General features: G+C 39.0%; 2 protein-coding genes across 3 annotated transcripts in view; both read right to left on the bottom strand.

Annotated features, from left to right (window-relative positions):
- Window positions 1-1,474: 1,474 nt before the first annotated feature.
- lratd2a (LRAT domain containing 2a) lies at window positions 1,475-8,268 on the bottom strand. Its single transcript, XM_047384474.1, has one exon. It carries the CDS (start codon window positions 7,895-7,897, stop codon window positions 7,073-7,075), a length of 825 nt encoding a protein of 274 aa, XP_047240430.1. The 5' UTR covers window positions 7,898-8,268; the 3' UTR covers window positions 1,475-7,072.
- A 7,841-nt stretch (window positions 8,269-16,109) lies between these two features.
- fam91a1 (family with sequence similarity 91 member A1) overlaps window positions 16,110-22,179 on the bottom strand; it is a 36,018-nt gene continuing 29,948 nt past the window's right edge. For both annotated transcript variants that reach the window (XM_047383930.1, XM_047383929.1), the window contains exons 20-24: window positions 21,742-21,888; window positions 20,935-21,033; window positions 20,641-20,764; window positions 20,492-20,561; window positions 16,110-19,291 (exon numbers count right to left, since the gene is read on the bottom strand). In XM_047383930.1, the coding sequence (XP_047239886.1) occupies window positions 19,106-19,291; window positions 20,492-20,561; window positions 20,641-20,764; window positions 20,935-21,033; window positions 21,742-21,888 (626 nt within the window). In that variant the 3' untranslated portion in view covers window positions 16,110-19,105. The remainder of the gene's footprint in view (window positions 19,292-20,491; window positions 20,562-20,640; window positions 20,765-20,934; window positions 21,034-21,741; window positions 21,889-22,179) is intronic.

Raw genomic sequence — 22,179 nt, forward strand, 5'->3', positions numbered from 1 at the left:
TGTTTTTTACTGTTTCAGATTACACGAACCTTGCACTGTAAAAATAGAGACAGAAATAAGGACCTCACAAATTCAGGTAACTGTGTTGAAAGGCTTCTTGAGCTCTTTGTGAAAAGATCTTACACATCTGATGGATAAAAATCATCTTCAATAGACAGATAAGTATTTTATTCGAGTTTTATTAATTAGTTTTTTTCTGATCTTAATCTCAGTGTGCTAGAAAGAAGGGAGAATGAACATCCTAAATTGTTGTTTTTAGGCTCTTGATGTGTTATAACAATTCTTCAAGTATGAAGACACAAAACAGATGGTGAGCACAGTTTGTGTGAAAACTCTGACATATATTCCTCACCAACTTTAAACCAAACAGTAGGGGGTAGATGTACTCCATGTGCTTCTCTTATAATTCATCTAATCTCATCAGCTCATCAGCCTCCAGTGGAAACAAAAAGCCCGACAGCAGCAGTAGCGGTCAGACGTAGCTGTAGGTGAGCTCTGGCAGCTGATTATAATTGGTCCGCCTCTGCCATGTCCAAGCTTTCACATCCAATAAAAAAAGGAGAGACCAAGGAGGCAGTCAATGCTAGACGGCTGCTGATTCAGTGTAAGAGCCGCCGTGCTGTTGTACATGTTACTTATTTGCAGGGAGAAATATGTATGTAAAAATAAAATACAGAAGTTGCCCAGGTTGTAGCAGCAGCTTTTTGATTGAAACACATATGCCTCTCATTTATTGTTAGCTGGTCATGTCTTCCTTCTTGTCAAGAAATTGCTTTGAGTAGAATGAGAATTTGTGAGGAAAAGATTTATCATCAAAGTACATAAGGTTCCATTGAGAAAAAAGTCAGAAACGTAAGAAAAACATTTAACAAGGCCTTGAAAAAAATCTCTTTTGGTAACTATAACACATTTTCCTTCCAAGTTTCTCTGGATTGCTGAGTTTGTTTGTTCAGCAAAAGACACAATGTGCCACTTCTCTGCATTGGATCTGTAAGCTACAGCAACCCTCTACTGAAATATTAATGTATTCTTTAGGTTATAACCAGTTTAATACTGCTGAGACCTAATCAGATCAATTTATGATCCCAAATATTTCACATTGAGCAGCTGGTGAAAGAATTTGGTTTTCATATGTTTTCTTTACAGACATGTTTTGATGCTGATGTTGTTAACCTGTTTACCTCAAAACGTTTTTTAGGATTTTACATGTCAGACCAACACAAAGTAGTGAACATCTGGGAGGTTGAAGGAATAGGATACATTGTAATGTTTGTTTTTACCCCTGAAAATCTGTAATATTGTGTACATTTGTATTTAGCCCCCTTCACTGTGATGCCCTTAAATAAAATCCACTCATCCTATGTGTAGATGAATCTCCGTATTAATCCAGTTGTTCTGTGAAGGCCTCAGAGGTTTGTAAGAGAACACTGGTGAACGAACAGCTTCATGAAGACCAAGGAACACAGTAGACAGGTCAGGGATAAAGATGTGGAGATGTTTAATGCGGGGTTAAGTTATCTGAAAATCTAAAGGGTATATAATAACTGCAAACCTACCAAGATATGGCCATCTACGTAAACAGATTTGGCAAGAAGATCTTTATCAAAAGAAGCAGCCAGTAGGCCTATGGTAACTCTGGAGGAGCTGCAGAGATCCACCTGTCAGCCGAAAGAATTTGTTCAGCGCTACTAGTCATGCACTCCATAAAATTTGGCCTTGATGGAGAAACAGCAACAAGGAAGTTTAAAGTTTGCAACAAGCCATGTACGGTAAACAGCAAACAAAAAAGACACAGTGGGTTAACATTCTGCATTCCATGCAAGGAATTACATTTAGAGGGAAGCATATCAGCATTCCAGTTGAACACTCTTTTTAAAGAGTTTAAACCACTTCAAGAAGGCATGAACTTGCTTTAGTAAGACAAAGCATTGTTTTATTCATAAAATATGTTTTATTTATGTCCTTGTGCATCCATGGGTTTTCAAGTGTTCTTCAGGTGTTTGCTGAAGACCAAAAACATGCACGTTAGGTTAATTAGAGAGCATACATTCTTCTACGTATGTGTACAATTATTTGTTTAGTCTAGGAGGGTTTCCCTCTCAGGCACCCACCTACTGAAAGGCTTAGTATGGAAAATGAATGAATAATTGATTTTGGTTCAAATCCTGATAAACTAAAAATCTGTTACTAACGCTAACTGAAGAAAAATGCCTCATGAAACTGAATGTGAACATTTGATTGAATTTGTCAACCTACCTTCACCATGAAGACATTGCCTCTTTACAGCCATGGCAGTACTGTAATATCTGCAAACATGCACTTCTGTCTCATTAACTGACTCCTGGTACAATAAAACAGTGTCTGACGCTGCTGAAAAGGCTGAGCTTGACAAGACTCTGTAAGGAGGATTTAATATCCTAACTTGATTAAAATGCTGCAGGGTAGCTGAAAGCACCCTCTGCATGCACAAGTTTTGCCACTGATGGTGGTCAGTTTATTCTATAAACACCAGATGATTTTTGTCTAGTCGTACCAAGAGATGATTTTGAAAGCAAATAGTATTAGACATACTATCACATTTATTTTTTAATTATATAAAGGCAAGTTACAGCTAAGTGGTCTAAACAATAACAATTATGAAGCAGTTTTTTTTCTGTATTTTCACATTTTAAACAGTTGTTCAGTTTTGCATTAAAGATGTGCGTCCACATCATGCCGCCGATGTTTGCAGTCTTAGAACATTCACATATTCTCACCACACAACAAACTGTTCTGGCACAACAACGTTTTTATCTCTGTGGGTGAATTGAAAGTGTTTGAGGTTATTTCTCATTTCATTTCAGCCTACGTGAACTGCAAATCAATAACTGCCCCAGAGAAGCTCCCTCAGAAATCTCTCTCAGAAGCATAAATTAATACTTGCAACACAAAACAATAATTAGTAATTGTTTGCGATCCAAAGGCTTTACCTCAATTACTGTTAGAAAATTGCTGTAATATGGCCTCCTCTACAATTACAGCCATATAAGTGCCATTTAGAAATATTTTTAAACTGCTATTAGTCTTATAGGTTAGTAGTCAAGTAGGGTTAAAACAAATCATTTTCTTGTTGTCCGATTGACATATTTGTTTTACTTTTTATTGTTTTACTCCGTTAAAATCAAATGTTTTTGCCCACATCTGAACTCTGAGAGGCAGACCAGAAAGCAGGAGTTCTATGTATTGCTCCAGGCATTTTTAGTCCATTACTAATCTAAATGCACATGCAAACAAATGCACCCTCTCCAGCTGTTGGCTGTCGAAATCTTCATAAACTGCAGCACCATTTTTTCTACTGTGGTGATGAAAAAAGCATTATACATTTTGATAGTTTGAGCTGTTATTATTCTTACAGTTTATACCATGATAAAAGTTAGGCAAAACCCAACAATAAAAATTCAAGCATAGCCCACAATAATGCATTCATATTCACAATGGTATCATTTACCTCCATGAAGGGCATATTAAGCGAACTGACAGGTTTTGCTCAAGAATAACCCTGTATTTTGCACCATCCATCTCTCGCTCAACTCAAGGGAGATTTCCCAGTCCATGCTGCTGAAAAACATCCCCACAGCATGAAAGTGCCACCACCATGTTTCACTGTGGAGATGGTGTTATTGGGCTGATGTGATGTGTTGGGTGTGTGCCAGACATAGTGCTTTCCATGGTGGCTGAAGGGTTCAATTTTTATCTCAGACCAGAGCACCTTCCTCCAAACATTTGGAGAGTCGACCACCTGCCTTTTACAATCTACAAAACGTGCCTTCCTATGTTTAGCACTAAATACTGGCTATTTTCTGGTCACTCCTCCATAAAGCCCAGCTCTATGGAGTGTATGGCGTATTGTGGACAGAAACCCCAATGTCTGCTGTGGAACTCTACAACTCCTTCAGGGTTGTCTTTGGTTTCTGTGCTGCTTCTCTGATTAATGCCCTCCTTGCTCAGACTGTGAGTTTTGGTGGGCAGCCAACTCTTGACGGGTTTGTTGTGGCACCATGTGGTTTCCACTTGATGATGGATTTGATGGTGCTAACTTGTTCTACTCAACAACGTTGTCCCTGACCTGTTTGTAGAGCTCCTTGGTCTTTTGGACTTTTTAGGGGCTTCATAGCAAAGGGGGTGGATAAATCAGATTTTTTTAATATACATTTTTTTCATTCAACTTTACCAGCTTAGACTATTTAGTGCAGATCATCACATAAAATAGCATAAAAAACATTTAAATTACAGGTTGGAATGTAACAAAATAGGTAAAAACCAAAGGGGAGTGAATACTTGTATAAGGCACTGTAGTTTATACCTGCAATTTTCCCTACGTTTAATATTTGTTGTAGCCTGCTTGCCTGCTCAGATAGTGATCTCTCTTTGTATTCAGAAATCAGTTGTTAGTTTTCAATAAAACAAGAACAACAAATACATCTGCTGAAGTCGATATTATGACAAGGAAAGTCAAAGTTGCAGAGCAACCCTGATTATAATATAGTAAGATAAAGTATGTATTAAAGGCTGCCGGTATAAACACTATAAACTGTATAAACACTTTTAACAGTTTTCATCTCTTTTAACCAGTGGCACACAGTGCTGTAAAATATCTATTTTTAAACATTTTGTGTTTTAATACAGAAAATGGAGGAAAATATATGATTGGCTTATATTGCTAATAGCAATCATTACGTGATGTTATTCCCAGCTTAGACGTTTGAGACAAATATAACCTAGAAAGGAATCTCCAACTTTCCAAGTTGGAATTAAGACTTCAGGGGGTGTTCTTGTTGTATTTCTGAATGGAAACTCAAGTAATCCAAAAGAACACTGCATTAATGTGCATTAAATTAATAATTTGTTGAAGACGCAGATGAAAGTCCCACAACACAAAACCCTGCAAGTTGGAAAAATAAGACTGGAGGAAATTTAGATTTATATATTTAGGCTTTTATGGCCATTTAAAGAGTATTTAGTGCATGTACAACATCTACAAAGTTAATATACAGCAAATTGTGAATAAAAAATATTTTTCTCTTGATCTTAGGGGATACAATCTGCATGACCCATCACAATCTTCTCTGTTTTGTCCTGCCTTTCTTTCCGGATTTGTTTTAGTCATGTAACATTTCAATAATGGCTGTATTGTGGGTTTAGCTGGCAAGCTGCAAACAATTAAGCAGCTCCACAGGCGTGCAAATAAATCCTTTTTTAAAACAAAGCTCCAGATATAATTAAGTTAAATTTCTCAAAGCAACAAATCATTTGGGTTATAGATAAAACAAAACATTGATCATGGTCTTTTAATTGTGCTTCCAAAAGCTTTTAGAAATTTGGTAAATAAAACTTCAGCCCACAGATCTGATTCACACTATTGAAGAACACATTTTCAGAAACATAAAGCTTTAAGTCGTTTGTATTGTGAGAAGTAAGCGTCTTTAAAATGATAATTTTAGCAAAGAACAAACGGATTACTACACCACTTTTGGAAAATATTTAAAAAAAACTTGGAGATACTTCATGTCACAGCCCTGGATGTATGAGGCATCTGAAAATGTTGTTTTTCCCGGTAACTTCTCTCATCCCATTAATTAACAAAAGAAACAATAAGAATGGCTTTAAGATGAGATAGTGACTCAGGGTTTACTTAAACTTTGGGAACAGTTAACACAGACTTTGATCAGTTTAACAGACAATGCTCCACAACATTTCCTCCACACTGGGTGAACTCACCCAATAAGGCAGACACAAATCCATGACAGTCTGAGCAAGCTGAGACATGAAATTAATTCTCACCTGGATAAATGTATCTATAAATAGAAGGAATGTCTTCTTCCTGCTTTCGGACACTCCATGATAAATTTGTAAAGCTTTTATAAAACTACATTCTGTGAGTGGAGAGCACTTTGTAGCAAAAATAAACAGCTGATTCAGTCATTTTTATTTTGTTAAAGTTGAAATGTGAACTGATGATGGGGCTTTAAGGCATTTAAATTATAAACTTTTAAAAACATGGACCAAAAATCTGTCCATGTACAAATTAGGAGCTGAAATTATACTTAGCACTGTTTTGAAAAAGTATTTATAACCCTTGAACATTTTCATATTTTGTCACTTTACAACCACGGACTTAAATGTGTTTGTTTGTTATTGTATGATAGACCAACACAAAGTAGTGCACAATTGTTAAAAATGGAGAGTGAACGCACATAGTTTTCACATTTTAATCTGAAAAAGTCTGTGGTTCATTTGGATTCAGCCCCTTAAATATACACTTTGTAGACCCACAGTTTTCTATGTCTCTACCAGCTTTATGCATCCACTGTTTGTTTTTTTACCCAATCTTTCTTGCAAAATAGCTCATGCTCAGTCAGATTGGATAGAAAGCATTTTTGAACATCCATGTCTTGCCACAGAATTTTAATTAACTTTACTTTGACTGGCTCCCAAAATCTTTATAGACTCATACTGACCAAAGCATACTGGTTATGTTTTGATTTAAATCGTTCCATTGTAGCTATGGTGGTATGTTTATGGTTGTTGTCCTGCTGGAAGGTGAACCTCTACACCAGTCTCACATCTTTTGCAGGTTTTCTTCCAGGATTGTCCTGCATTTAGCTCCTTCCAGCTTCTTATTAACTATGACCAAATTCCCGTTCCCTGCCTAATCTAAGCAGCCCCACAGCATGATGCTGCCTTGTTCAAAGGGACTTGAGCACCCCTTACCCTTTGCACGAAGGACAAAAACTCTGGAGTTCTGTTTAGAGTTTTCAGAGTTAAGGGGGCTAAATGCATTTGTATGTCACACTTTTCTCATTTTTTTTTTTGTTTTAAAAAGGAAAACTGTGTATGATTTTCCTTCCACTTCCTAATTATGCGCTCCTTTGTGTTTGATCAATCACACATAAATACATAGAGATTTTTGGCTGCAATGTGAAGAAATTCCAAAGTTTTAGGGGCGTGAATATTTTTGCTAAGCCTTGTGAAATCAATGAGGATTGCTACAAATTTAAGAGAACGGTGTAACAGACATCTTGAGGAGAATACATCAATCCGCTCCCATCTCACTTTCCCTCTCCTCCATGCCTCTGAAATGCGCGGCCAGCTCCCGCAGCACGGCTGTCCTGCCCAGGTGATCATTCCTCCTCTTCTCCATGATCACATCCTCCAGACTCTGAAACTCCAACACGTGGGAGTGTTTGTCCGACACGAACACCTTTAGCCTGTAGGGCTGTTTGCCGATCCGGATCTCCCCGCCCATCTTGAACTCCCTCTTGCCGAATCTGCACCAGGCTGCGAAGCTCTCCGAGTTTCTCCAGCTCAGCTCCCGGTCCTTCAGCCCCACCTGCTCCATCGCGTTCTGCACCACCACTTCCGTGCACAGGGGCTTGAATTTGTACCAGTCGTTTACGATCCGACACCTTCTCCCTTGGCTGGCGTCGGTCAGAAAGCTGTTTTTCACCTCGGCTCTGTGCAGGTGCACCACCTGGAAGTCCCCGACATACACGGCCCAGTGCGGGTACTGATTCGTGGCCACGAACTCCACCAGGTCCCCCGCTTTGCACTTGTTGAGCAGGTTCTCCGGAGAGTAAACCTCCAGGTTTGCGCACTTTGCGCTCTTCTCATAGATGCACTCCTCTCTGTGATAGACGGCGCATTCCACCTCGTCGCGCTGGTCGTAGTTTTTCTCTTCCTCGTTTGCGTGTTTTTCTCCACCTTCCACCGCGCATCCGTCCTCCAGCTCGTCGTCGTCGCTTGAGAAGATGTAAGAGACTCCGATCCGCGGACCGTCGTCCGTGTCCACGCCGTTCGGGTCCACCGTGGGAACTTCTGCATAACTTAAATGTGACAGCCTGTCCATCTGGTTCCCCATTCTGCTGCTCTACCTGGCAGCAGCCTGCCTGTGTAATCCGATGCCGAGGGCTGTTACCGATCGCCTCCCATTGTAACCATCTGTCAGGAAACCGCGCAGCTCGAAACTTCCACCGTCGGACAGAGTTAGATCCAAATTACGCATAAGAATTGTGAGAGAGCCCCTCGGTGCCCCATCAACAAGTGGGGATGAGGGGAGAAGAGTCAGCAGAACAGGCACACAGGTGTACCCTCACCTGATGGTTCTCCTGCGTAACGTTCCGACAAAATATTAAAGAGAAACCCAGAAACCTAAGAACAGATTGCGTGTTTTCTTCCAGCGGTGCGCACAGAGCGGCAGATCCAGCCGCTCAGCGTCGGGCTGAAGGCGGATCTGATCTGATGACGGCTTGGTTTTAGCAGCTTCGCTTTTAAAGCGGAAGTGCGCGTAGATTTCCATACACAGCAGCTGCTGTCTGAACAGGCTGCTAGATGTAGTTTAAATACACGGTCAAGAATAAAAGAAACATTCAAATGCATGTATTTTAAGAAGGTATATTTCATTCGTTTTGTTTTATTGCTTTTTTATTTAAATAACAAAAAAACAACACTTTTTTCGTGTATTTAAAAAAAACAATTCAGAGCCGACCCAAGGTTGTATGAGGCCCTGAATAGATTTGGGGGGCCCATCCCTGGGGGGTAAGGTTTGTTGTGGAATTTTCTTATCAAAGTGGGTAGAAGTTGACTCATAACAAGAGAAAATCCGGACTTTGTCTTTATAAGTTTTATTCAAAGGCATTCAACATTTGAATGACTCTGTCACTGAGGTTAGTCAGTGAAACAGAGCCCCGATCAACATTTACACACAGTATTTATACCAGAACATGACAGTGTTATCTCAACTTCAAAGAGTCTGTGTTTTACGACCCTAGACCCTTCTCGGGTTCAGAGGTGAGAAGGTTACCTAGGAACAACCATCTACTCTCCCCGAGGCATCACCGTAACAAATGTCCTTAACCATTAAACTTCTGATAATGGCTTTTACAGCTTCCTCCTCTAACACAGATGTTCACTGGAGTGACGTAAACCATAGGTCATACACTGTGGAATGCCTACTGCAAGAATTTCCATCATAGGTTTATTATACACCATCACTGTCAAACACTTTGGAGGCTTAGCCATTTAATATGAAATATTTGTTTTTTAAGTATTAAACATTTTTATTAATGTAACATAAAACCCGATTCTGTGGATCCAACTTACAGCTTAGTCTTCAAAAAAATAGAAACATTTGTTGTTTTTTTGTTGTTTTTTTACTTTACTTTGGCTAAGTTGAAGCACTCTTTGCAAATTTAACCATATGGACCATCTGAAAAATTGTTTTTTTGGGACGATCTCTAAAGATGACTGGAAGAACACACCGCTCTCCTTTCAGCAACTATGTAAAAGGTCTTTGTTACAGTTAACCTTGTGTTAGGACAAATACAACACACAGACAACAATTTTTACTTTTTTATTTGAAACAACTAAGCCATACTGGCTATTTTTCCACACAAATAAGATTAGGCATGATTGGATTTCCCATTTTTCTCATTTTTATTTGTTAACATATTTTTTTGTTTGTTTTGTTTTTGTTTAGTTGTCATCAACACAAAAAATGTGGTTTGGTCAACAACATTAACAGTGTCATGGAGTTGGAGTGCTGATTTGGAATGTCCATCCTCAAATCCAATTTGGCTGCTATGCATATAAAAAGCATGGATACCTACAAAAAAGCTGTACAGGTCCTTCTCAAAATATTAGCATATTGTGATAAAGTTCATTATTTTCCATAATGTCATGATGAAAATTTAACATTCATATATTTTAGATTCATTGCACACTAACTGAAATATTTCAGGTCTTCTATTGTCTTAATACGGATGATTTTGGCATACAGCTCATGAAAACCCAAAATTCCTATCTCACAAAATTAGCATATCATTAAAAGGGTCTCTAAACGAGCTATGAACCTAATCATCTGAATCAACGAGTTAATTCTAAACACCTGCAAAAGATTCCTGCGGCCTTTAAAACTCCCAGCCTGGTTCATCACTCAAAACCCCAATCATGGGTAAGACTGCCGACCTGACTGCTGTCCAGAAGGCCACTATTGACACCCTCAAGCAAGAGGGTTAGACACAGAAATAAATTTCTGAACGAATAGGCTGTTCCCAGAGTGCTGTATCAAGGCACCTCTGTGGGAAGGAGAAAGTGTGGCAGAAAGCGCTTCACAACGAGAAGAGGATTGTGGAGAAGGGCCGATTCCAGACCTTGGGGGACCTGCGGAAGCAGTGGACTGAGTCTGGAGTAGAAATATCCAGAGCCACCGTGCACAGGCGTGTGCAGGAAATGGGCTACAGGTGCCGCATTCCCCAGGTCAAGCCACTTTTGAACCAGAAACAGCGGCAGAAGCGCCAGACCTGGGCTACAGAGAAGCAGCACTGGACTGTTGCTCAGTGGTCCAAAGTACTTTTTTCGGATGAAAGCAGATTCTGCATGTCATTCGGAAATCAAGGTGCCAGAGTCTGGAGGAAGACTGGGGAGAAGGAAATGCCAAAATACCAGAAGTCCAGTGTCAAGTACCCACAGTCAGTGATGGTCTGGGGTGCCGTGTCAGCTGCTGGTGTTGGTCCACTGTGTTTTATCAAAGGCAGGGTCAATGCAGCTAGCTATCAGGAGATTTTGGAGCACTTCATGCTTCCATCTGCTGAAAAGCTTTATGGAGATGAAGATTTCATTTTTCAGCACGACCTGGCACCTGCTCACAGTGCCAAAACCACTGGTAAATGGTTTACTGACCATGGTATCACTGTGCTCAATTGGCCTGCCAACTCTCCTGACCTGAACCCCATAGAGAATCTGTGGGATATTGTGAAGAGAACGTTGAGAGACTCAAGATCCAACACTCTGGATGAGCTAAAGGCCGCTATCGAAGCATCCTGGGCCTCCATAAGACCTCAGCCGTGCCACAGGCTGATTGCCTCCATGCCACGCCGCATTGAAGCAGTCATTTCTGCAAAAGGATTCCCGACCAAGTATTGAGTGCATAACTGTACATGATTATTTGAAGGTTGACGTTTTTTGTATTAAAAACACTTTTCTTTTATTGGTCGGATGAAATATGCTAATTCTGTGAGATAGGAATTTTGGGTTTTCATGAGCTGTATGCCAAAATTATCCGTATTAAGACAATAAAAGACCTGAAATATTTCAGTTAATGTGCAATGAATCTAAAATATATGAATGTTAAATTTTCATCATGACATTATGGAAAATAATTAACTTTATCACAATATGCTAATATTTTGAGAAGGACTTGTATATGTGCACTTCATCAAACTAGCAGAACACATAATACACAAAGTATTTTTGGATTTTTGTTTCTATAGCATTTGAATGTATAAATATGTAGCTACTGGCTTACAATGCTAATGATAATTAGCCTGGTAACTGAGGAAGTGCATCTATCTGATGTTTATAATACCTGCAGGATTATGGGTGAACTGGTGTTCATCTCTAGGGGCCCCTGCTGGCCTTGGGACTCTAAGCAGGGTCATAGTTCAGTAATGCCAGGGTCCAGCTGAGTTTATATGCATCAATTTTGTGTTGGTTTAATTTATTTTTCATTTTAGACAATTTTATTGTTTTTATTAAGCAATTCTATGATGAAAATGTCACCATAAAAAATATATATTCTTGCGATGAAGACTGCCTGTGTAGCAACCGAAGCTGCACAGCCATTTCCTCCCTTAAAATCTCCCACTGGGACCATAATGTCTCCATTAGGTTTGTAGTTCCTCATGGCCTGCCTGTTCTCCTCAGTTATGAGCTCTCATATCATATCCCACAGGTGAAGAGAAATGTCTTCTCGGTATGCTGCACAATGATACAACTGCACTTTCCAGGAAACTATGACAACATCTGTGCAGGAAAATGGTGTGAGCGAAATGTTAAGCTGCTGATGAAGGTTGACAGGCAAAGCAAGAAAAGGAACCTTCATGTATGTGAAGGAGGGTCACAGGGAGGGTTTATGAGCCAAAGTTTGACCCCTGAGCTAGGAGACCATAGAAAGGATTATTTACAACTCAAGGATACCTGGTGAAGTTGTTTGTTCAGCCCAAACAGGCAGAGAGGCCTCCACTAGTACTCAGACTCAGCAGATTAGTAAGTTGGCCTTTAAGCAACAACCTTCCTAAAATGATCAGATAAGCTCTCTCATATATAGCACCTTGCAAAGGTGGTTATACTGTTTGAACTGTATCACATTTTGTCATGTTAAAACCACTAAATTTAGTGCAATTTATTGGGATTCTATGTGACAGACTAACAGAGTAGATCAGAATTTTAAAGTAGAACTTTCAGGATACATGGTTTTTATACTTTTTTCCGAGTAAAAATCTTAAATGTGTGGCGTGCATTTATATTTTTCCCCCTTGAGGCGCTTGTTGAAGCAACTTTTGCTGAAATCACAGCTGCACATCCTTTTGGATTTAGTCTCCAGCTGCTTTACACTCATGGAGACCGACCCTAATGAAGGCCACAAGCTGAAAATGTTGTTATGCTAATAATAATGTTTCCTAGTACTTCATGTTTTGCTGGAGTCTATATCTCACCAGATTGTTGTCCCTCTCCATGGACCTTGGAAGTTAATGAAGTTGTGCATGACTTGTAGAGGCTGGCATTTTTGCCCATTCCTCAATGGGAATTCGCTCAAACCCAGTTAGATTGGATGGAGAGTATCAGCGAATATCAGTTTTCAAGTCTTGGCACAGCCTGTCAGTTGATTAAGTTCTGGACTTTGACTGGACCATTGTAATATTGTACATAAATATACTTAAACTAAGCCATTCCATTGTAGCTCTGGTTTTATGTTTAGGTAAATTGCTCTGGTGGAAGATGACGTCTGTTGTTTCTGTGCCTTTGTCTCATCCTCCTTGTCAGTTTTATTTGGTGCAGTACAACTCCTTGCTTGCCCCAGGGCACGACCTCTGACCAAACTGAATTAATTTTGGAAGTTGTACTATGCTTAGAAAAGCCTGAAGTTTTACATTCTTTGAATACTTTAGGTGACAGAGAGTAACTTTCTATAGTGTGGGTTAATGCCATAAGGTATTTAAATTGATTGTCCCATATATGTATAAAGTTGACATAAGGCAGCTGAAACTAGGGCAACTTGTTAGTCCTTTGATGCTGAATGTGACTTAAATAATCATCATTACAATCAAGCAATCATGCTTAACTAAAGTACAGATACCTGAAAAAGCTATTTAGGTACAGTAAAAGTATTTGTACTGTCTTACTTCCCACCTCTGTTCAGCAGCGATAATGAACAGAGTTAAATTCAGGTCAATCCTGGGCAAAAACCTGTTAGAAGCTGCAAAAGACCTGAGACAAGAGCAAATATTTAGATCTAAGCATATTAATGTGTTAGAATGGCCTAGTCAAAGTATTAAAATCCAATTAAGAATCTGTTGCAAAGTTATTGTTTTCAGACGTTCTGCGTCTGATCTCAGTATGAGCTATTTTGAAGCAAGGGGAAGAAATTTCAGTCTCGAATTGTGCAAAGTTGGTAGAGAAATACCCCAAAATCTTCAGGGGGGCTAAACAGAGTTGTAAAAAAAATTGTAAAAACATTAAAAGCCATTTATTATTTTCCTTCCACTTAACACTTGCTCTATCACATAAAATACAATTTGAAAAGGTTTAAGACATACTTGTGCAAGGAAGTATTTATTCCATGAGTGTTGTGATCCTCATGCGGCATCAGATTTCATAACCTTCTTCAAATGAAGCATACCGGAAACATTAGCATTGCTCCAACAGATTGTTTTACCCATGACAATAAACAATCAGCTTAAGTTTTCCTAGTTTCAAAGTTAAAAACAACAGTGGGCCTAAAAGTCAGCATCAAGAAAGATCATATGCAGCATCACGAGCTGACCTGATCCTGATGCAACATCATACAAAAGGAGATCATCCACTTCTGCTTTTACTTGCAATGATGTAAGAATGACAAAGCAGATATATTCACTGCGCAAGAAACAGCATAATTTCAGCATTCGATCGGTGTACGAGCTCTGGCTTCATTTTTTTTTTTTTTTCTACACACTTGTGATTTTGTTCTGTTTTCTTTCTTTTCCTCGCCGCCTTCCCCTCTGCTTCACCACCAAGCCCTGCAGCATACCCCAGTCTGACAATGGGAGTCAAAATAACAAACCTGCTGAATAAATAAAAGAGCTGATGAGGGTTCACATCAGTGCAGGCTGATGACCACTTCTCGGAGCATCATCCTCAGGTGGCGTGACCCAGTTTACTCTTCCGGATTGCCTCCCGTGGTATCACTCTCTAATTTGTGGAGCTGGGAAATTAGTGAAGCGGGAAAGGCCTGGGAGATGCAGCCAATTACACTGGGCTGCACCTGTCCAGTGGGGGCACACTAACTCACAGATACACACCTTATCTTCTTCACAAAATAGTGGGATTTTGTCATTTTTCAGGGTTTCTTGCAGACTTTCATTACACTCTATTTATAGAGTTGTTTCACACACAGCCATGGAAATACTACAACAACCCAATGAAAGAAAAGAGTTAAACATGAGAAGCAACAGGATGTGTAAAAAAATGACAAAGGGATGAAGTTGATTGATTTGAGGGCATGAGTGAATGTGTTTTTGTTGATCTGGAGATATAAAAATCCTAAGAAGCATAATTTTTAAAATCCTGATAGGCTAATATCTAAAATAATAAAATGAAGCATAAACCTAAAAAATATAAAGATATAAATACATAAATTAATAAGTATATATATAAATTAAAATAAATCATAATGGAACCAAAATCTTCATTTAAGTCAAACAACTGGTATAAACGTTAATGAATCACAGTATTTAAAAAATATTTATAGTAAATAATTGAAAAACAAAATATCACATCAAACTAAACTTAAATTACTAAAGGTTAAAATCTGAATAGATATTTTAATGACTAAAAGTCAGACCAAAAAGTTAAAGTCTGAGATTTCCTTTAAAAACACTGCTCTCAGGTCAGCAGGAAAGCTGCTGCATGGTCGAGGGTTTGTAAAAACAAAACACTCTTCCAGAAGATCTGAACCGCTTTAACGATAAAAGACTTTATAAGCAATAAACTTTTTAGGAAGACCAGAAAGAAGAGCACTGCAGTAATCTATGCTGCAAGAAAAAAAAAGCTTGTATTAAGGTACCAGCATTGTATCAAATGAAAAGCAGTTAAATCTGGCAATGATCTCCAGGTGATAAAATGTGTTCCTGGTGACATCTTTAATGTAAGAAACTTAAACTACAATCAAATATATGGCCAATACTTTTATTTTGATTTGTAGATTTCTTTTTTCATGAAGGCCATTACCAATTATTAACTCCAGTTTTGTCCTGATTGACCTTTAATTTAATATATAATTAAAAAGTGAGGTACAAATATAGCAATGCAAGGATGTCTTTAGCATATCTTTGAAAATTAATGCTGGGTCTTCCGTTTTTCTGTCCCAGTATGTATAAATTAAATTGTGTAGGACCTGAAAGAGAACCTTGTGGAACCCCGCATGTCATCATCGTCTAACTGAACAGTTTTGATGACCTGAACTGAGTCAATTTAACTTGTATATAACGTCAAGTACTTATGTCCCTTTACCTTTTTTACATTTTCTCACATTACAGCAACTAATTGTGGAACGGTTATAATCTCCTTTTTGTTTAGATCCAGGGTTACATCCGAAGTCATTAACAAATTTAAGTAACACTTTCTCTGTGCTACGATTGGATCTGAACCCACACTCAATTTTTATTTTTTTATTTTTTAAGCTCTACTATTGTTCAGAAATGTAACTAATTAAAAACAAGCTTCTCTAAAACCTTCCTTTAAAAAAATGGCAGATTAGAAATTAGTCTGTAGTTTTTTAAAGCATGGAGGCATCAAGGTCACTTCTCGTCTGACAGGCAGTCTTTAAAATGCTGGTAAAACCAGCATCTGAAGATAATTATTACCAGTGTTCAGCCAGTTTTTCCCCTAAAACCCAGAGAAGGATAATGTATGTTTAAGGCAGATGGAAGGAGCACCCAGACCGCTGCGGTTTGTGGACCATCTGTTCCACCGAGATGGGAACACAGCCTAGAATAACTCAGTGTGACTGGCTATCGGGGGAAAAAAAACACAACACATTTTAAGGAGGAAAAACTCGCTCTTATTACATATTTATTTATATTCTCATATACTTTTTACATATTTATTTGTGATCATATGTATCTGGAGAAGAGGATGTAGGCAGAACGCAGTGAAGGAATGTCATTTTCTCTCTTTTTTTTTTTAAACCCATTTATTCCTACAGGTTTTTTCTTTTTAAGTCAATAATATTCACACTCTCAATAAACAAGCTACAACAAAGATTTGTTTCCTAAAATTTCCGCCGACATATAAAACTATCATTTTAAACACCTAAGGTAGATGAATAACTGGGGGTGAAAATGAGCAACTGCAACAAACAGCCATGACATGTAGATAAGTGGGAGCCGGGAGGTTGTTACTGGTATAGATTTGAGGTGATGTGTATATTACACACGCATACACAACTTACACACAACAGTTTCTACACGGTTATCATGCTTCAGCAAGACCACGTTTCAGTCCATTTTTTTTTCTATTTCCAACTTCCACAAGTGGGTCAAAAACTGCAGAGGGGAGATTCCTTCAAAAAAAATTAACTCGGCACAACGAGTTCTCCACATTTTCTTATGCAAGGAGGAAAAAGAAAATGCACTAAGAATTCATGAAGAGGAAATTCAGACACACACTGAGCCAATTGACGCCTCAGAGATGCCACGGCAACGCATTAGCATTTCCATTTTCGGCCCCCAGGCTCTGTCTTGTACTGGGAAAAAAAAAAGTTGCCTTCTCTCTAGATTACAAGCCCCATTTTTTCCCTCACCAGCTGAAGATGTTGTAAACAAAATCCCTCGGAGAGTGCGATGGGCTGGCTAAAGGAGCAGAGAACCACACACAAGCTGGAGTTCATTCAGAGAGAGAGGGAGGTGCAGTAGGGAGAAAAATAAAAAACAAATCAGCTGATTTATAGCTGCATTTCATTAAATAATTATGATTATAGCTAACAGCTAATGAAAACCAAAAATGTTGTTTCTGAAAAAATTTGAATACATATAATTAGGTAAGCACAATGCCCAATAAGACCATATTAATGGGAAGTTTAGTGGAAGGAAAAATGGTCTTGGAAAAAGGTCCACTGGTTTTTTTAAATTTTTATCAAGTTTCAAGTCAGCTTAGCTCTCAAGTAGGAACCTCTAAGCATTTCATGCTTCCTTTTGCTGACAAGCTTAAAATAAGTCCTGATCTAATTGTCCAGACACACCATACCAAACAATGCAGAGAGGTTGAAAGCTGATATTAAAGTAACCTGAGCTGATCACCTCCAAGTCATGCTGCATTACTGTCGTAATTCATGGAAAAGAAGCCCGGAACAAGTTTTGGTCACACTTTTACATACTGTACTGTTAGTTCATCTGCATTGTTGGGTCTGGTGTCTCATTCTCATCTTGACAATAGGCAATGGGTTTCAGGTCAGGCTAGTTTGCTGGCCAATCAAGTACTGTGATACCGTGGTCATTAAACCAGGTATTGGCACTTTTGACAGTGTGGGGAGGTGCCAAGCCCTGATGGAAAATGAAAGCATCATCTCCAAATGGCTTTCAAACAAAAGGTAATGTCTTTGCTTCAAAATCCTCTCAAGCCTGCAGTTATTCCTCTTGCTGTGTCCCCTTTTTCTAACTAGACTTTTTCCACTCAACTTTCCATTCATATGCTTGCACTCTGAACAACCAGCTTTTTTTTTTTAGACCTTTAGCGGCTTACCCTCCTTATGGAGAGTGTTACTGATCTCCATGATTGTGTAGGCTAACATAACATTTTTGTATTAAAAATTTTTTTCTTATTAATTTTATGCAATACTCTAATTTCCAGGGAAATTGAGTTTTTGGGTTTTTTCTTATCAGTAGTTCTGAAAATTAATAAAAAACAAACAATTTAAATATGGTCTGCGTGCAATGAATGATTGAGCTTCTCTTTTTAAACTGAATTACTAAAATTAACGAACCTTTAGATGACTTGCAAAGAAAAAAAAAGAAAACAAAAAAGGTTCAAAAGTAAAGGAAATGAGCGGTTTTGATCCCAGGCCTGAGCTTCTTTGATTGGCTGATTATAATAAAGGCAGCAAATGATGAAAAAAAAAATCATTATAAGAAAAAAAATTCTTTGGTGCTCTTAATTATATAAAAAAAACAGAAGAAATAACCAGAAATTCCTCAAATGCCCTGTCACTTCTTAAGATGCTTGTGTTTTCACAAGTAAACACTTCCTTCTCGTAAACAAGAGCTCTAAAAACGTTAATGCGCACTACAACTGATCCTACATTTAAAGATAAAAGAAAGGACATGACATTTGTTCATCCACAGGTTTGAACAAATCCTGGACAGTGCAATTAACATATTGTCCCACCTTATTGATTACAAATAAAGAGAGAAGGAATTTATTTTTCTTTTGTTGTTGTGCAACAGCATCATGCATTAAATCACTGAACATGAGACAAAACAGAGAGGTTTGGATTCAAACTCAGCTGGTAAGACTTCCTACAATAATGCATATTGTTAAAATGGTTGCTGAAGAAGTCTGAGTTTCATGGGGGTCACTTTTCACTCAACATTTAAGAAACAAAACTGGCACTAACTGGAGGATGAGAGTGAGGGCGTCAGCGGTAAACAAAGTAACTGGTTTTTCCAGGTTTTAAGCCGTTTACCTGCATCACTGTTATATGTTGGGATTATAGCACCACTCCAACGGATAACACTGCCTTCGTAAGGACGCAAGGAATCACACAGGGAAACAACAGATAGGAGGAGGATGTTGCTGAAGGATGCTTCTTCTTACAGTAGATAAACAATAAAGAGCTGACAGGGTTAATTTTCCCATCACTGGATACTGATGCACAAGAATGTCGAGGGCATCTCCTTGTGAGTGGGTATGAAGATGCAGGGTTGGACCACTATTAAAAGATGCCCTCAGCGAGATGTGATGTTGCAAAGACAAAAAAAAGAGGGGGTTGTCCGTTTTCACTGAGAAGTAATGTCCTCGTGGACAAACAGCGCCTGGTTTATGAGGGCTGGTCCTTCTGCAGAGACGAGATGTCCAGAGGGGGAGGGGGCCGGCCGCTCCACTCCTTCAGCTGTCCATCCTTGAAGAGGAGGTTGAGGGACGGTAGAGGAACGCCGGACTCAGCCGGAGGCTGGCTGAGGGGGTTCGACACGCCGCTGTCCGGGTCGGACGGCTGGCCGCCGTCCTGTCAACACATGACAAGGCTCACAGATCAGAAAATCAGTAAAAGACAGGGATATGTGCCTCCAGGAGACACGATTACTTTGTAGAGTTTTCTGAAAAAAACAGTTTTAAATCAACGCCTTTAATTAAACTAATCTCTCTAATATGGATTGGCGACATAGCAACAATATCATAATAGGATTTTAATGGAAAAATCATTATTTAATATGAATTAACACAAACTCCCAATGACACTTAAGGAAAAACAGACAATTTCAGTCCACTAAGTTTTTTTAAAAGATTTTCACCTGCAATTTTACTAACTTGTATTAAGTTCAATCGTACATCAAACATTCGGCTGCATGATATAAGAATTTCAGTTATATCACCCTTTATCAACATTTTTCTGACTGCTTCCTAACTTCGCCACAACACAATGTCTCCCACCACTCTCCATGAGCTTTAGTATTTCAGCCCCTAAAAATATACATTTGGTGCATCCAACTGGCCAACTACATTACCAATGGCAATAAAATTACCAAATACTACATCCAAGCTTTCCTACGCAATTATGCAACTGCATATATTTTGAAGCTCTAATCAAACACATTTAATATTTGAGATTTAAAAAAGTCCCTGTGTCAAAAACTGTATTTCAATTAAAAAGATAACCACCTCTGCCATTCAGGTAAAGGGAAGTCTTGCTACATAAAATCTAAGTTATGAGGCTGAAGGAAAAAGGGGGAAAGTAAAACTGATAAATATGATCAACAGCACAGAACAGCAACAGGCAGAATTTATCATTTAGATTACATTAATTTCACAATTCGATATTGTCATATTGTCCATTTTAGCAACTGATAACTAGATTGGATGCAAACCTCTACAGAGTATGTGCAATTATGCACATAGATGTATACATTTAAACTGTTTAAACTTCTGTTGCTGCTTAAAATTTTTATTACAACTTAAATGCAGCCATTATCTGCCTTTTCCCCCCTTTCAGTTTTTACTAGGGTTGCATTATGTTGGAAATGTTTAAAGGTTAGAAAATATCCATGGGAATAAACAAGAATGTATTCAAAATTACCTGGAATTTGTGGGAATAAACAGAATGAAACCTGATTTAGTTTGGCCCTAAAATCAGGCTCTTATATTTCTGCAGGACAATTTGTTTTTCATTTCAGCTCAAACTAAAGAAACAGCGACTCAGAGCTCTTACCTGGAACAAATGAACAAAGCTCAGCACTTTGAGTGATAGCTTTCGGCTTGAGTGAAGTAGTTCCTGAAGGCTGAAAGAGCAACAACAAAACTGAAGTCTAGCAACACATCTCTTCTCAACATTTTATACAACAGTAACAAAGGTCTTACCTCTCATTGCTGCAGAGTTTGTGTGAGGCAATTTTTCGACACACTCTGCGGTTGAGCTCTGAGCTGAAGAGGGGCATGCCAAAGCACAGTTCGAGAGGGACCCACTCATCCTCAGATGAAAGAGCTGAGAGAAAGAGATTGGCAAAGAAGAAACAACACAAGACACTGAAAAGAAAGTCCTGGTTTTGAATTCAGACTGAACCACTTGTCACACTTCACCTTGTCCTCGGACTCACAGAAAAACCCAAACGAATACTTGCAAAAATTTTTTAAGGAAAAATAAAATGCACCTACCGTCTGTCTTTCCTTTGCCCTCGCTGTTCTCTTCTGTCACAAGCTCAAATGACTCGGTGCTGCCGTTGGTGTCCAGGCCTCCGCCGAGATGGGTTTCTCCTTGAACACAAACAACAAATAAAGATCGGGTAGCACTGTTGCCTTGCAGCAAGAAGGTCCTGGGTTCGATTCCCGGCCTGGGGTCTTTCTGCATGGAGTTTGCATGTTCTCCCCGTGCATGCGTGGGTTCTCACCAGGTACTCCGGCTTCCTCCCACAGTCCAAAGACATGCCTGTTAGGTTAATTGGTCACTCTAAATTGCCCTTAGGTGTATGAATGAGTGTGTGCATGGTTTTATGTGTGTTGCCCTGCGATAGACTGGCGACCTGTCCAGGGTGTACCCTGCCTCTCGCCCATAGACTGCTGGAGATAGGCACCAGCTCCCCCGTGACCCGCTATGGAATAAGCGGTAGAAAATGACTGACTGACTGACCAGGTTCTACATCATTTACTGTATTTTTGTGAGCTTACGTTGGAGGTTTATATGTAATTTGTTATATAAATCAAGAGTAAGATTCAATCCCAGAGTAAAGGCCAAGAATGTTTCTTCCACATCCATTAGCAACCTTATCTTGAAAAAGCACACAATGAAGCAGACAAAGTGTGTAATTAAACTGGACCATGAGCAATATTTATCTAATTTGCACCATTAGTGACATTGGTTGTAACAAGCGAGAACATTTCAGCTAATTTAACAATAAGTCTTCTGTGTTAAACGATCAGCAGTACACATTTGTTGGACCATGTATGTGCGCTTGCTCCTCGTACCTCTGCACTCAACGCTGTCACTGGTCCTGCGACGATGCCTGTTGTTGGAGTTCAGCATGGTGATGTAGCCACACTGGTGCTCTAGATCCACGTGTTCCTTCAGCTTCAGAAGAGCCTTGTGCACACACATGTTGGAGTAGGAGAACTCTGCATAGGAAGCAGACATCGGTACAAGTAGGAGTAAAATGTTAGACCTCCAGACAGGTTGTAGCACCAGGTGGCAAAAACATGAAATTATCACAGAAAACAAAATAACACAGTAGAGCTTAATGTTATAAGCATGTGTGGACATTCTGACAGTGAAATTATACAAAAGTGAAACCTCTTGCTAGAAAACTAATCAATCTATCACATAGGGTTAGAATGACCACATTGTGTCCAGAAACATTGTGAGCTTTCTGCACCTCCGACTTTAATTTCAGCTTTGCAGTGGATGAC

Source organism: Girardinichthys multiradiatus, chromosome 13 (genome assembly GCF_021462225.1).
Source record: "Girardinichthys multiradiatus isolate DD_20200921_A chromosome 13, DD_fGirMul_XY1, whole genome shotgun sequence".
In the NCBI taxonomy this organism is placed as follows: domain Eukaryota; kingdom Metazoa; phylum Chordata; class Actinopteri; order Cyprinodontiformes; family Goodeidae; genus Girardinichthys; species Girardinichthys multiradiatus.

Coding starts and splice junctions, on each gene's coding strand:
- lratd2a (XM_047384474.1), bottom strand. CDS start 7,897: ATGGGGAACCAGATGGACAGGCTGTCACATTTAAGTTATGCAGAAGTT.